At 43.3% G+C, this 15670-nt stretch overlaps 1 protein-coding gene across 2 annotated transcripts in view; it reads right to left on the bottom strand.

Annotated features, from left to right (window-relative positions):
- The window catches only part of ecpas (Ecm29 proteasome adaptor and scaffold), a 114879-nt gene that overhangs the window by 20679 nt on the left and 78530 nt on the right, over window positions 1-15670 (bottom strand). For both annotated transcript variants that reach the window (XM_068030640.1, XM_068030641.1), the window contains exons 37-41: window positions 15378-15467; window positions 13077-13143; window positions 12482-12573; window positions 3483-3549; window positions 134-325 (exon numbers count right to left, since the gene is read on the bottom strand). In XM_068030640.1, the coding sequence (XP_067886741.1) occupies window positions 134-325; window positions 3483-3549; window positions 12482-12573; window positions 13077-13143; window positions 15378-15467 (508 nt within the window). The remainder of the gene's footprint in view (window positions 1-133; window positions 326-3482; window positions 3550-12481; window positions 12574-13076; window positions 13144-15377; window positions 15468-15670) is intronic.

The raw sequence follows: 15670 nt of genomic DNA, 5'->3' as shown, positions 1-15670 counted from the left end.
ATGGCTTGCTGGCCTTGTTTCAGGAAGTTAATCCAGTTTCTAAACATGGCCCACCTTCTAAATATGGTGTTAAAAACAAGAAAATTCTGTATATTGAACAGATTCATACTTGTATAAATAATGATTTACCTACCAGGTACATTCTCCTGCCACACTTCAGTCCAGAGGTCTGACTCATTGGTTTCCCCTTTATCTTCATCTGGGATTTCATGCATTCCAAGAAATGCTAGGGGCAAGGCCACCACTGCATGGTGCTTGATTACATCGGGGCTGTGGCGTGCGATAGCATGTACTGTCAGTGCACACGCTGATCGATAGACTTGCTCTGAAAAGGCACAAGACAGACCATTCCTCAAATCAGTTAAATGGACAATAGTGTTTATTTCTTTTATAAATAAATCATACACACTCTTACAAATCACTAGCCAAGTTTATTTTGGTGAAATATGCTGGTACAAAGGCTGAACCCATGCAGAATCTTAAAATTATACAATATGGTCATTTGGCCAATCTTTGTGTTGGCTCTTTTATAGACTTAACTAATTACTCCCACTTCTCTGTTCTTTCCCTTGGGACCTGCAAAATGATCCCCTTACAGTATTTATTCAATTCCCTTTAGAAAGTTATTATGAATCTGCTTCCACTAACCTTTCATGCAGCACAATCCACTGCGCAATATTTTATTTCTCATCTTGCCTCTGATTCTTCAGCCAGTTACCGTAAGTTTGGTTACTGACCCTTGGGCCAACAGAAACAGTTTCTCTTTATTTACTCGATCAAAACCCTTCATGGGGCTGGATTTTGCATTCCGGCCGCTGCGGAACATGGCGGCCGTCCCACAGCGCAGCCATTTTACATATTCAGGGCGGCCGCCCGTGCTAATCATGTGGCGGGGGCGGACTCAGCGACGTCATTCACAACGTCACCTACTGAAGGAGCAGGTGCTGGCCCCATTTTTAAAAGGCTGCCAGCCCTGTAAACAGTACACCATAACAAAGAGTTCACCCCTTCCCACCACCTCCCCGCCCATCAGAGTGCAGAGTTCACCCCTTCCCCCTACCACCCATCAGAGTGCAGAGTTCATCCCTTCCCCCCACCACCCAAGAGACAAACTCTTCGTCAGTTGCTGTTGATCCATTTCATACACAGAATTACATGTCATCTCTATGTACAAATTCAAAACTGGGAGCCATATTTTCCTTTTATTATAATAGCTCCTGTCTGGCTTTAAAACAACATAGGATTTACCTCCCCCCACCCCCCCAGTGTCCTTTTACGTAAATGCAAACATTTCAGGGAAGTACATTCGTATTGTCAATTTCCAGTCATCATCTACGAGCTCATGATCCTTTTCTCTCAGGTTTTCAACCGCATATTTAATAATTTGTAATGATCTATTTGTGTAAACTTTGTTATACAATACTTTAGATTCTCACTTGTAAGGCCCACATATTCACGTTTCAAACCTCTTTCTTTATTCAACACTTTGAAACTGAAGTAGTTTCGTTTTTAAAAAATGGTATATATTTATTCTGCACCTTTGCAATCATTTTTTTTTCAAGTCCCACTATTGATTTACTGTCATGTGCCCATTTCTGTTTCAAAATCACCCGAGCTATCTCCCTCAGCTTCTGAGAATCTGCCCCATTCCAATCTGATGCCTCAGTTTTTGTACCACCATTCTCCCTTTCCAATTGGACTGTAAAATCTAATCATATTGTGGAAGACTAAGCAAGTTAGTGGAGCTTTGGTCAACGTCCTTTAACTGGTTGCATATATTCAAACTTGCTACTTGGAAAAACAAAAATATTGAACTGGATCTTCCGATAGCACCTCTGTTACATTTTGAACCATTAACTGATTTCTGCAGTCAATTTTAATCTGACAAGCATTTTGATCAACTAGGTCCTGATCTGCTCATTTTCGTTGCAGCTGGTAGTCATCCAATTCATAAAGTAACATGATTTTACAGCAGAGGTATTTCCAATATAAATTAATATTGCACATTAATTTGTGACCCAGTTGGAAAAATGCCCATTTCAGAATTGGATGACTCAGGCCTTGATTCTTAATACAATGAGATTCCACTGCTTATAATGAGCTTTCAGTAGGAAGGTAGAGAAAATAAAAAGTGATTTGATTGTGTTGTCCTCTTGCAACTGCACTGCCTGATTTCAGGTATCTGAGAGAGTGAGAATTCAAATAAATGCTGGATTGAGGGACTGGTAAATTGAACCACACCAATAAGAAGCATGGAACTTTTAAATTGTTGGCATTTTTAAAAATGACTGAAAGGACATCTGCTACTTTAGTAAGACTTGAGAAAGAATTTAATGACAGAAAATTGATGCAGAGCAACCATGTGGCTAGAACTGGAAATGCAGGCAGACTCAAACCAAGCACTTTAATAAGGAATTGTATTAATAAGGAAATGCTGATATTACAAAAAATTTACAGAAACAAAAATTCAGCCCAGCAGGCCATGCCAGAGTTTATGCTCCACATGAACCTCCTCCCATCCCTCTTCATCTAATCCCATCAGTATATCCTATTCCTTTCTCCCTAATTTGCTTATCTAGTTTCCTCTTAAATACATCTATGCCATTTGACTCAACTAGCCCATGTGGTAGCAAATTCCACATTCTAATCACTTTCTGGGTAAAGAAGTTTAGCCTGAATTTATCATTGGATTTATTAGTGACTATCTTATATTTATGGCCCCGAGTTCTGGTCTCGCCCACAAGTGGGTCGAGGTCTACCCTATCAACTCTTTCATAATCTTAATGACCTCTATCAGGTCACTCCTCAGTCTCTTTTCTATTGTTCAATCTTTCCTGATATAATCTGAGACCTGGTATCATTCTAGTAATTTTTTCTTCTCCTGTCTTTCTCTGTCCTTTCTATAATATGGAGGTCAGAACTGTTTATAATACTCCAAGTGTGGTCTAACCAAGGTTTTATACAAATTTAACATAACTTCTCTGCTTTTCAATTCCATCCCTCTAGAAATGAACCACTCTGATTATTTTTCTGGTTTTATGAACCTGCATCGCTACTTAGTGATGTGTATCTGCACCTCCAGATCTCTCTTTTCTCTGCTCCATTTAGACACTTAGTTTCCAAGGAGTATGTGGCCTCCTTATTCTTCCTACCAATATGTACTACCCCATACTTATTGATATTGAAATTCATTTGCCAATTACATGCCCATTCCGCAAATTGATTAATATTCTGTATTTTGTTGCAGTCCTAGTAACTACAAACCCCTCCCCACAACAATTTGGTGTCATCTGCATTTATGACTGAAAAACCTGACAAATGTCTAAGTGCTCTAAATGGGACATCCCTACAAGAGCACAACCTGCTGGCAACAAAAGCTATTACCAATGTAACTGGGCACGGACATAATTTACATGGAAATCCCCATAAAGAACATCGACAGATAACAGAAAATACTGATTTTAATATACAGGTATATTTACCATCTTTTTCGAGATACCAAGTGCTGAGTTTTTGAAATAACTTCTCAGTACTACTGCTTCGTGCTGTCTGTAAGATAATAGTTTTGGATTATTACAAGATTTACAGGAAATATGAACATACAAAATAAACGGGGAGGGAAAGATCAGCTGGTCCTTCAAGCCCTCCCCACAGAATACCCAGGAGGTCACGATTAGGCACCCAACCCCACAAGCAAACATACACACCCACTTATCATCAGTCATATGAGCTCCAGGGAGACGCAAAACCCCCAAGGCCAATCAAGACAAAAAAAAAAGCAATCTGGGGAAATTTTTTCTGATCCTCTTAGGTAATTGAAACAAGTCCACGGGATCACACAGATCAGCATGTATACCAGCTGGTATTTTATCTACATTTTATAAGATGTGATCGGGTTTTGAGCAGGGAACTGGTCCAGACACGCAGAGCATCTGCACTTATCATGTGAGCTGGTAACTTGTTCCATTGGTCTACTATCCTCTGGGGAAAAAAAGAACTGCCCAATGTCTAAACTCCGTCTTTGGCCGCCTTATCTCAAGAGACAATGGGTAAGCGCCTGGAGGTGGTCAGTGGTGTGTGGAGCAGCGCCTGGAGTGACTATAAAGGCCAATTCTAGAGTGACAGGCTCTTCCACAGATGCTGCAGAAAAATTTGTTTGTCGGGGCTGTTACACAGTTGGCTCTCCCCTTGCGCCTCTGTCTTTTTTCCTGCCAACTGCTAAGTCTCTTCGACTCGCCACACTTTAGCCCCGCCTTTATGGCTGCCCGCCAGCTCTGGCGAACGCTGGCAACTGACTCCCACGACTTGTGATCAATGTCGCAGGACTTCATGTCGCGTTTGCAGACGTCTTTAAAGTGGAGACATGGACGGCCGGTGGGTCTGATACCAGTGGCGAGCTCGCTGTACAATGTGTCTTTGGGGATCCTGCCATCTTCCATGCGGCTCACATGGCCAAGCCATCCCAAGCGCCGCTGACACAGTAGTGTGTATAAGCTGGGGATGTTGGCCGCCTCGAGGACTTCTGTGTTGGAGATACGGTCCTGCCACCTGATGCCAAGTATTCTCTTCCTTATGTAGCTTATATGCATGACTTGTGATCTCTCTGAACTTATTTAGTTGAACTAGAAAGACGCACAAATTAAAGCCTTTAACAAACTTGCATACTATTATCAAATCACTGCAAATTCTATGCATCACTAAAGGGAACAGACCCAGCCTTTTAATTCTTTCTGAATAACTCATGTCTGTTAAACTGGGGATCATCCTCAAGGATCTTTTTTGGACTTTGTCCAAAAGCTTCTATATTGCCCAACATGTGAGGAGGCCAATACTGGACAGATTTCCAAGTGTGATCTAACCAGGATCTTGTACAAGGACAAGACACTATGCTGTTTTATATTGGATAGTTCTATTTATGTAATCTATTGTCCTGTTTGCGTTGACTACAGCTTCTCACCATTCGTCACACACATCAGAAACCTTTAGAGTTATGAACAAGATCCCTTTCTCTCTCAAATGATATTAATTCGGTATGATGTAGCATGTAAGTAGACATGATATTGTACTGTACTGGTAAAACAAATTATTTTAAAGCTGTCCTCTATCTTTCTCACTATACATTTATTTTACCTTGACAGTTTCAGATATGTGCTCCTGTAAGCCAAATGCAAATGCAGCAACCTACCAAACCAAATTTCAGCACAGCTGCAGAATATGAAGAATGACCATTCAGGTAGAAATGGACGATGCAGCAATTAGCCACTGATTTCAGGTCGGAGACCTTGGTACAAATCCAGGGCAGACTGACGTGATGAAAGTCTCCTCTCTCTTTGCTGGCTGAACCATCTCAAGTGGAATTAGTTGCACAAGTCTCAACTCAATTCATAGTGGTGCAGCACAATCGTGTCATCAGTTTTTAGGAACTGGAAGGGTCAAAGGTCAGTTTGGATCAGCAGTAGCACCCTCACCTTCCAAATCCGGGCCAGCATTCATTGCTTAAGCAACAGCTAAAACAGATTGACTGATCAATTGCCAATGTGCTTTGTGTGGTACCTTGCTGTTTGCAAATTGGATGCATTTGTCGACAAGTATGGTTATGCTTCAAAAAAAAGTAATTAATTGGATGTGAAATGCTTTGTACTGTCCAAGGCTGTAAAAGGTGCTGAATTGATGGAAATATTTTCTTCATTGGGCCCAATAAACCCTCTTTTTGAAAGATCAATCCCACCTAATACCTGACCACATTGCTTCAATCTGTTCTCTCTACAGTAACATCTAATTGCCTCCTGAAGCCACTTTTACCACTTGCCTCAAGTGACTTCTCCAGTAATTTATCCCACAATTTGTGACTCTTTTGGTAAGTATTCCATGTGACTTCCTTTCTTACTTCCTCATTTTTATCTCGGGTCACCTTTTACCGAAACACACATTTTTCCTTATCAATTATGTCAATTATGCCCCTAACCTTATGTAGATGTAGTATACGTGGATTTTCAAAAGGCATTTGATAAGGTGTCACATAGAAGATTATTAGGCAAGATGAGGGCTCATGGTGTTGGGGTAATATATTAGCGTGCATAGGGGATTGGTTAACAGACATGGAGCAGAGAGTGAGCATAAGTGGGGCATTTTCAAGTTGGCAGGCAGTGAATAATGGGTGGTGTAAGGATCAGTGCTGGGGCCTCAGCTATTTACACTCTATATTAATGACTTGGATGAAGAGACAGAGAGTAAGGTATCTAAGTTTGCTGATGATATAAAGCCCGGTGGAAAGGTAAGCTGGGGGGAGGATGCAGAGAGGCTGCAAAGATATATAGACAGGTTAAGTGAGTGGGCAACAAGATAGCAAATGGAGAATAATGCAGGGAAGTGTGCAGTTGTTCACTTCAGTCATAAAAATAGAAAAGCAGAATATTTTTTAAAGGTTGTGAAACTGCCAGGTGTTGATGTTGAGAGAGACTTGGGAGTACTCGTACAAGGAATGCACAAAGTTAACATGCAGGTGCAGCAGGCTATTAGGAAGGCAAATGGCATGTTGGCCTTTATTGCAAGGGGATTGGAGCACAGGAATAAAGAAGCCTTAATAAAATTGGACAGGGCTTTGGTGAGACTGCACCTGGAATACTGTGTGCAGTTTTGGTCTCCACATTTAAGAAAGGATACACCTACACTGGAGGCAGTATAGCAAAGATTTACTAAATTGGTCCCTGGGATGAGGGGGTCATCCGATGATGAGAGGCTGAGTAAATTGGGCCTATATTCTCTGGAGTTTAGAAGAATGAGAACAAAGAACAGTACAGCACAGGAACAGGCTATTCGGCCCTCCAAGCATGCGCCGATCTTGATGCCTGCCTAAACTAAAACCTTCTGCACTTCCGGGGTCCGTATCCCTCGATTCCCATCCTATTCATGTATTTGTCAAGATGCCTCTTAAACGTCTCTATGGTACCTGCTTCCACCACCTCCCCCAGCAACAGGCTCCAGGCACTCACCACCCTCTGTGTAAAGAACTTGCATCGCACATCCCCTTCTAAACTTTGCCCCTCTCACCTTAAACCTATGTCCCCTGGTAACTGACTCTTCCACCCTAGGAAAAAGCTTGTGACTATCCACTCTGTCCATGCCGCTTATAACTTTGTAAACCTCGATCATGTCGCCCCTCCACCTCCGTCGTTCCAGTGAAAACAATCCGAGTTTATCTAACCTCTCCTCATAGCTAATGCCCTCCAGACCAGGCAACACCCTGGTAAACCTCTTCTGTACCCTCTCCACAGCCTCCACGTCCTTCTGGTAGTGTGGCGACCAGAATTGCACGCAATATTCTAAGTGTGGCCTAACTAAAGTTCTGTACAGCTGCAGCATGACTTGCCTATTTTTATACTCTATGCCCCGACCGATGAAGGCAAGCATGCCGTATGCCTTCTTGACTACCTTATCCACCTGCGTTGCCACTTTGTGACCTGTGGACCTGTACGCCTAGATGTCTCTGCCTGTCAATACTCCTAAGGGTTCTGCCATTTACTGTATACTTCCCACCTGCATTCTTCTTTGGCCTCCTTATCTCGAGAGACAATGGGTAAGCGCCTGGAGGTGGTCAGTGGTGTGTGGAGCAGCGCCTGGAGTGGCTCTTAAGGCCAATTCTAGAGTGACAGGCTCTTCCACAGGTGCTGCAGAAAAATTTGTTTGTAGGAGCTGTTACACAGTTGGCTCTCCCCTTGCGCCTCTGTCTTTTTTCCTGCCAACTGCTAAGTCTCTTCGACTCGCCACACTTTAGCCCCGCCTTTATGGCTGCCCGCCAGCTCTGGCAAACGCTGGCAACTGACTCCCACGACTTGTGATCAATGTCGCAGGACTTCATGTCGTGTTTGCAGACGTCTTTAAAGTGGAGACATGGACGGCCGGTGGGTCTGATACCAGTGGCGAGCTCGCTGTACAATGTGTCTTTGGGGATCCTGCCATCTTCCATGCGGCTCACATGGCTAAGCCATCTCAAGCACCGCTGACACAGTAGTGTGTATAAGCTGGGGATGTTGACCGCCTCGAGGACTTCTGTGTTGGAGATACGGTCCTGCCACCTGATGCCAAATATTCTCCGGAGGCAGCGAAGATGGAATGAATTGAGACGTCGCTCTTGGCTGACATACGTTGTCCAGGCCTCGCTGCCATAGAGCAAGGTACTGAGGACACAGGCTTGATACACTCGGACTTTTGTGTTCCGTGTCAGTGCGCCATTTTCACACACTCTCCATCTGCATTAGACCTTCCAAAATGCATTATCTCACATTTGTCCGAATTAAATTCCATCCGCCATTTCTCCGCCCAAGTCTCCAACCGATCCGTATCCTGCTGTATCCTCTGACAATCCTCATCACTGTCCGCAACTCCACCAACCTTTGTGTCGTCCGCAAACTTACTAATCAGACCAGCTACATTTTCCTCCAAATCATTTATATATACTACAAACAGCAAAGGTCCCAGCACTGATCCCTGCGGACACCACTAGTCACATCCCTCCATTCAGAAAAGCACCCTTCCACTGCTACCCTCTGTCTTCTATGACTGAGCCAGTTCTGTATCCATCTTGCCAGCTCCCCTCTGATCCCATGTGACTTCACCTTTTGTATCAGTCTGCCATGAGGGACCTGGTCAAAGGCTTTACTGAAGTCCATATAGATAACATCCACTGCCCTTCCTTCATCAATCATCTTTGTCACTTCCTCAAAAAACTCAATCAAATTAGTGAGACACGACCTCCTGTTCACAAAACCATGCTGCCTCCTGCTAATAAATCCATTTGTTTCCAAATGGGAGTAAATCCTGTCCCGAAGAATCCTCTCTAATAATTTCCCTACCACTGACATAAGGCTCACCGGCCTATAATTTCCTGGATTATCCTTGCTACCCTTCTTAAACAAAGGAACAACATTGGCTATTCTCCAGTGTTCTGGGACCTCACCTGTCGCCAATGAGGATACAAAGATTTCTGTCAAGGTCCCAGCAATTTCTTCCCTTGCCTCCCTCAGTATTCTGGGGTAGATCTCATCAGGCCCTGGGGACTTATCTACCTTAATACTTTGCAAGACACCCAACACCTCCTCCTTTTTGATAATGATATGACTGGGTCTATCTACACTCCCTTCCCTAGGCTCATCATCCACCAAGTCCTTCTCTTTGGTGAATACTGATGCAAAGTACTCATTTAGTACTTCGCCCATTTCCTCTGGCTCCACACATAGATTCCCTTCTCTGTCCTTGAGTGGGCCAACCCTTTCCCTGGTTACCCTCTTACTCTTTATATACGTATAAAAAGCCTTGGGATCTTCCTTCATCCTGTTTGCCAATGACCTCATAACCCCTTTAAGCCCTCCTGACTCCTTGCTTAAGTTCCTTCCTACTGTCTTTATATTCCTCAAGTGCTTCGTCTGTTCCCAGCCTTCCAGATCTTACGAATGCTTCCTTTTTCTTTTTGACGAGGCTCACAATATCCCGCAGTATCCAAGGTTCCCGAAACTTGCTAAACTTAGCCTTCTTCCTCACAGGAACATGCTGGTCCTGGATTCTAATCAACTGACGTTTGAAAGACTCCAACATGTCAGATGTTGATTTACCCTCAAACAGCCGCCCCCAATCTAAATTCTTCAGTTCCTGCCTAATATTGTTCTAATTAGCCTTCCCCAATTTAGCACCTTCACCCGAGGACTACTCTTATCCTTATCCACAAATACCTTAAAACTTATGGAATTATGGTCACTATTCCCTAAATGCTCCCCTACTGAAACTTCAACCACCTGGCCGGGCTCATTCCCCAATACCAGGTCCAGTACGGCCCCATCCCTAGTTGGACTATCTACGTATTGTTTCAAGAAGCCCTCCTGGATGCTCCTTACAAATTCTGCCCCATCCAAGCCCCTAGCACTAAGTGAGTCCCAGCCAATATTGGGGAAGTTAAAATCACCCACCACTACAACCCTGTTACCTTTACATCTTTCCAAAATCTGTCTACATATCTGCTCCTCTACCTCCCGCTGGCTGTTGGGAGGCCTGTAGTAAACCCCCAACATCGTGACTGCAGCCTTCCTATTCCTGAGCTCCACCCATATTGCCTCACTGCATGACCCCTCCAAGGTGTCCTCCCGCAGTACAGCTGTGATATTCTCCTTAACCAGTAATGCAACTCCCCCACCCCTTTTACATCCCCCTCTATCCTGCCTGAAGCTTCTAAATCCCGGAACATTTAGCTGCCAATCCTGTCCTTCCCTCAACCAAGTCTCTGTAATAGCAACATCATAGTTCCAAGTACTAATCCAAGCTCTAAGTTCATCTGCCTTACCTGTTATACTTCTCGCATTGAAACAAATGCACTTCAGACCACCAGTCTCGCTGTGCTCCGCAACATCTCCCTGCCTGCTCTTCCTCTTAGTCTTACTGGCCTTATCTACTAGTTCCCCCTCATTTATTTCACTTGCTGTCCTACTGCTCTGGTTCCCACCCCCCTGCCACACTAGTTTAAACCCTCCCGAGTGACGCTAGCAAACCTCGCAGCCAGGATATTTGTGCCCCTCCAGTTTAGATGCAACCCGTCCTTCTTGTACAGGTCCCATCTGTCCCTGAAGAGATCCCAATGGTCCAGATATCTGAAACCCTCCCTTCCAAACCAGCTGTTCAGCCACGTGTTTAGCTGCACTATCTTCCTATTTCTAGCCTCACTGGCACGTGGCACAGGGAGTAATCCCGAGATTACAACCCTAGAGGTCCTGTTTTTTAACTTTGTACCAAACTCTCCCTGCAGGACCTCATCACTCTTCCTGCCTATGTCGTTGGTACCGATGTGTACCACAACCTCTGGCTGTTCACCCTCCCCCTTCAGAATGCCCCCTGTCCGTTCAGAGACATCCTTGACCCTGGCACCAGGGAGGCAACATACCATCCTGGAGTCTCTTTCACGTCCACAGAGCGCCTATCTGTGCCCCTGACAATAGAGTCCCCTATAACTATTGCTCTTCTGCGCTTTGTCCCTCCCTGCTGAACAACAGTGCCAGCCGTGGTGCCACTGCTCTGGCTGCTGCTGTTTTCCCCTCGTAGCCCATCCCCCCCAACAGTATCCAAAACGGTATACTTGTGAGAGGAGGATAGCCACAGGGGATTCCTGCACTGACTGCCTGCCCCTTCTAGCGGTCATCCATCTATCTGCCTGCACCTTGGGTGTAACCACTTCTCTAAAACTCCTGTCTATGACACTTTCTGCCACTTGCATGCTCCTAAGTGCATCCAGTTGCCGCTCCAACCGATCCATGCGGAGAGGCAATCTAGTTGAGATATACAAGATTCTGAAAGGGCTTGACAGGGTAAATACTGAGAGATTGTTCTCATTATTCAGGGAATCTAGAACATGGGGACAAAGTCTCAGGGTAAGGGGTCAATCATTCAGGACTGAGATGATGAGAAATTACTTCACTCAAAGGGTTGTGAATCTTTGGAATTCTCTACCCCAAAGGGTTGTGGATGCTCCATCATTGAATACATTTAAGACTGGGATAAATAGATTTTTGGTCTCGCAGGGAATCAAGGGATATGGGGAGCAGGCAGGAAAGTGGAATTGGAGCACAAGATCAGCCATCATCGTAGTGAATGGCGGAGCAGGCTTGATGGGCTATGTGGTCTACTTCTACTACTATTTCTCGTGATCTTAGCTTAAAGCCTTTTTTCCAAAGATAACTAACCCAACTTTGTTAATCCGTAATTTAAATTGCTAATATACAGACACAGTTTTGTTGCTCATCTCTGTCGCTTGTCAAAGGCAATAATACTTAGGAAACCAGAATGCCAAAACAGGGCTCCCCAGGTGAGTTTTGACTGATATTTTAATACAGCAACAGTACATTATCTGATTTGATTCTCTGCTAATGCAATGTAGTACATTACTTGTCTTTTTCTACTGCAGTTAAGCAACGGGCTGACCATTTCTTTCACAATAACCCCTAGTTCTCTTTCCTAATCTGAGTGGGTCTAGGGTTGTTTTGTGCAACACGTACACCCCCTTTATGTTTCTTATCCCCACACAAATTTTTTTTTACACATCCATATTGGCCTGCATCTGCCACCTCCTAGTCCAGCTAACTATAAGATCCAAGTCTTCTGAATATGGTTGCATCTGGTTTCAAGGCCCTGAGAGTTTAGGACAGCTGGTTTTGGAAAAGCGATCAACAAAAGTTGCACTGCTGCAATGAGGCTTTAAAACAAACAGTTAAGGTATGCTTTGAAACAAAGTAAAATGAGGCTTACTCTGCATCTCACGAATGCAGTAAGTTGTTTGGATGGCTAAATGCTGGCAACAGATTCCTAAGGTATGCATGTGTTCTGGTGTGCCTCGCCGTTTACAGCACAAGATTCATACTGTGACAAACCCAAATTCCTTTCCTTTTGTTGCCAGGTTATTTATTACCTAAAATTGCATAACACCTGAAACACTGTGGAAACTCACCCGAACCAAATGACCCATTGCAACAGCGAATGCTTTTCGTATGACACTGCTACGGTCATTCAAACCAGACATTAGGGCACTCATCAATTTACCTGTCAGTCAGAAGAGAGAACAACGTTACAATAGAATCAGTCAAAGCAAATGGTCTCCCATTTCAGTCAATAGTTTTTGCTGTTTGTATGAGGCACATTTTCTTCCCCATTGTTGCAATAGTTTGTTTTCAACTGAAGTGTTTAACAAACTAACTAAACAACATAATGTGAATAAATGTAGTCACTTGACTTTGGGATGGCATTTATACGCAATCTGGAAATACAGTGCCTGATGGTAACAGATTCAATCGTAACTTTTAAAAGGGAATGTGAATACTTGAAGGGGAAACTTTGCAGGTGCAATGGGGAAAGAACAGGGGAGTGGGACTAATTGGACAGCTCTTTCAAAGAGACGGCAAAGGCATGATAGGCTGAATGGCCTCCATCTGTGATTTAAGATGGAAAACAGGTATTACTGTTAAATAACTTGTGAAAGGAGGCTTTTTACAGCTGTCCTCAAATAAAATAAGGAGTGTCAAACAGCAACTCGTCTGTATACTAACCTGCATAAGGATTTAAATCTTGTGGGCATTTGGTTGTCAAAAAAACTACCACATGGGCACAGCCTCCCTGTAAATCAGAGAAGTATATTAACCAGCAGAGTTAGCATTTTGATCAGCTTCATTGAAGGTGATAACATTGATGGTTTTAATTAAACAAATGACGACAATGAAAGGCACCATAGCAGATATATAATCATGTTATTATAGTAACAGTCTCAAAGTTATTTTTGGAACCATGAAAATTTCTTCAACAGGTTATAAACAATATTTCTCTCAAGTTCCTCTCGTTTTCACACCTCCGCAATTTGAAGATGTTAACTTATGTTAACTGTATTTGCAGACGATACAAGGATAGGTGGAAAGCAAGTTGTGTGGAAGACACAACGTTGTCTCCAAAGAGATAAAAATAGGTTAAGTGAGTGGGCAAAAATTTGGCAGATGGAGTATAATGTCGGAAAATGTGAGGTTGTCCACTTTGGCGGGAAGAATAGAAAAGCAGATTATTTAAATAGAGAGAGACTGCAGAATGCTACAGTACAGAGGGATCTGGGTGTCCTCGTACATGAATCACAAAAGGTTAGCATGCAGATACAGCAAGTAATTAGGAAGGCAAATGGAATGTTGGCATTTAGTGCAAGGGGAATGGAGTATAAAAGTAGGGAGGTCTTGCTACAGCTATACAGGGCATTTGATGAGACTGTACCTAGAGTACCGTTTACAGTTTTGGTCTCCTTACTTAAGGAGGGATATACTTGTATTGGAAACAGAGAAGGTTCACGAGGCTGATTCCTGGGATGAAGGGGTTGTCTTATTTGGAGAGGTGATCTTATTGAAACACCTAAGATTCTAAGGGGGCTTGACAGGCTGAGAGGATGTTTCCCCTCATCGGGGAATCTAGAACTAGGGGGCAGTTTCAAATAAAGGGTCTGCCATTTAAGACAGAGACGAGGAGGAATTTCTTCTCTCAGAGGGTCGTTAACCTTTCAGCTGGGTCACTGAATACATTCAAGGCTCAATTAGACAGATTTTTGATTGACAAGGGAATCCAGGGTTATGGGGGCCAGCAGGAAAGTGGAGTTAAGGCCACAATCAGATCAGCTATCATCTTACTTAATGGCAGAGCAGGCTCAAGGGGCCGAATGGCCTACTCCGCTCCTATTTCTTGTGGTCTTATGCTGGGGACAGTTCGACGGATACTTGTAATTTTCCAATATTCAACTCGCGTGAGCATTTGTCATTTATTGGTCTGGACAGTACCGTATTGGAAAGATGTGTGACAATTGAGGGGTTGGGTGGGGGGAGGGGTGTGGAGGAAGAGGTATTACAGTATTTTATTACATGTGCATTTTCCAGAAGGGGTCATTTAGCAATTATTACTGAACCACGAGGATATTGGAACCAACTGCAGTGCTCCCACCAACATCAACCCAACTGAAATCAGCGAACACAGCAGAGAGCAGGAATTACTGTATTGTCTCCAATTCTGGGCACCACACTTTAAGAAGGATGTGAAGGCATTGGACAGTGTGCAGAAAAGATTTACAGGAATGGTTCCATGGATGAAAGACTTCAGTTACCAGGATAGATTGGCAAAGCTGGGGGTTTTCTCTTTAGAGGAGAAGGTTGAGAGGCGATTTGATAGAGGTGTTCAAAGTCATGAGGGGTCTGGACAGGACAGACAGGGAGAAACTTTGGTGGGAGAGTCGAGAACTAGAGGACACTGATGTAAGGTGAATGGCAAAAGAAGTAATGGCGAGATGAAGAATTTTTTTTTTTTTACACAGTGATCTGGATCTAGAATTCAATCATGGCTTTCAAAATGGAATTGGATAATTATCTGAAGAGAAGAAAACTGCAGGGGTACAGGGAAAGGCAGGGAAGTGGGACTAGCTGAGTTGCTCTTACAGGGAGCTGGCATGGACACAATGGGTCAAATGTCCACCTTCTGTGATTCTATGCTTCTAACTGAAATTAGAACCTTTCTAGTCTATATAATTCGGTTTCACATAGGATGGCAGATTTACCCACTGAAGCCACAGGGGGAATCTAACACATTAAAATACAAGGTAAATGTTTAGCCTTTTCACACCTACAATGTTGATGGGCCCATCACGGAGACTAAATCCCACAAACTATACAGAGTGGATTGTTAAATGGGAGGCTGTTGGTTTCTTACCAGTCTGCATGTTTTAATTTACGAGGAGGGAAACTTTTAATGGTGTGAAAGTGAGAGTTTGACATATGCAAGCGTGATCAAATACATTATTGCATATATCTTTTCTGTGTTATTTCAAGACTCACTTTAGTTCCAAGACCTACTCCACTCTTCAGCAGCTCGCACAACTTTGGAACTAGATCTCCCAGAACAGATGCATCTAGATGTTGGAGACACTATAAAGTAAAAAGATTCAGGCAAGCATGGAAATGTATCTCTCACTATTTAAAATAGTAAATTCTTAACTATTAACTTTGTAGGTAGCATAGATAGTGCAACTCTAATTTTGTCAAAGGGTACATAAGGTCACATCTACTACTAAAAGGATATGACTTGTGAAAGGGGCAATTTTAAAAACAGAATTTTATAAATACTGAAT

This window comes from Heterodontus francisci, chromosome 4 (assembly GCF_036365525.1).
Source record: "Heterodontus francisci isolate sHetFra1 chromosome 4, sHetFra1.hap1, whole genome shotgun sequence".
NCBI classification, from domain to species: domain Eukaryota; kingdom Metazoa; phylum Chordata; class Chondrichthyes; order Heterodontiformes; family Heterodontidae; genus Heterodontus; species Heterodontus francisci.
This window is presented reverse-complemented; position numbering and strand designations above follow the sequence as displayed.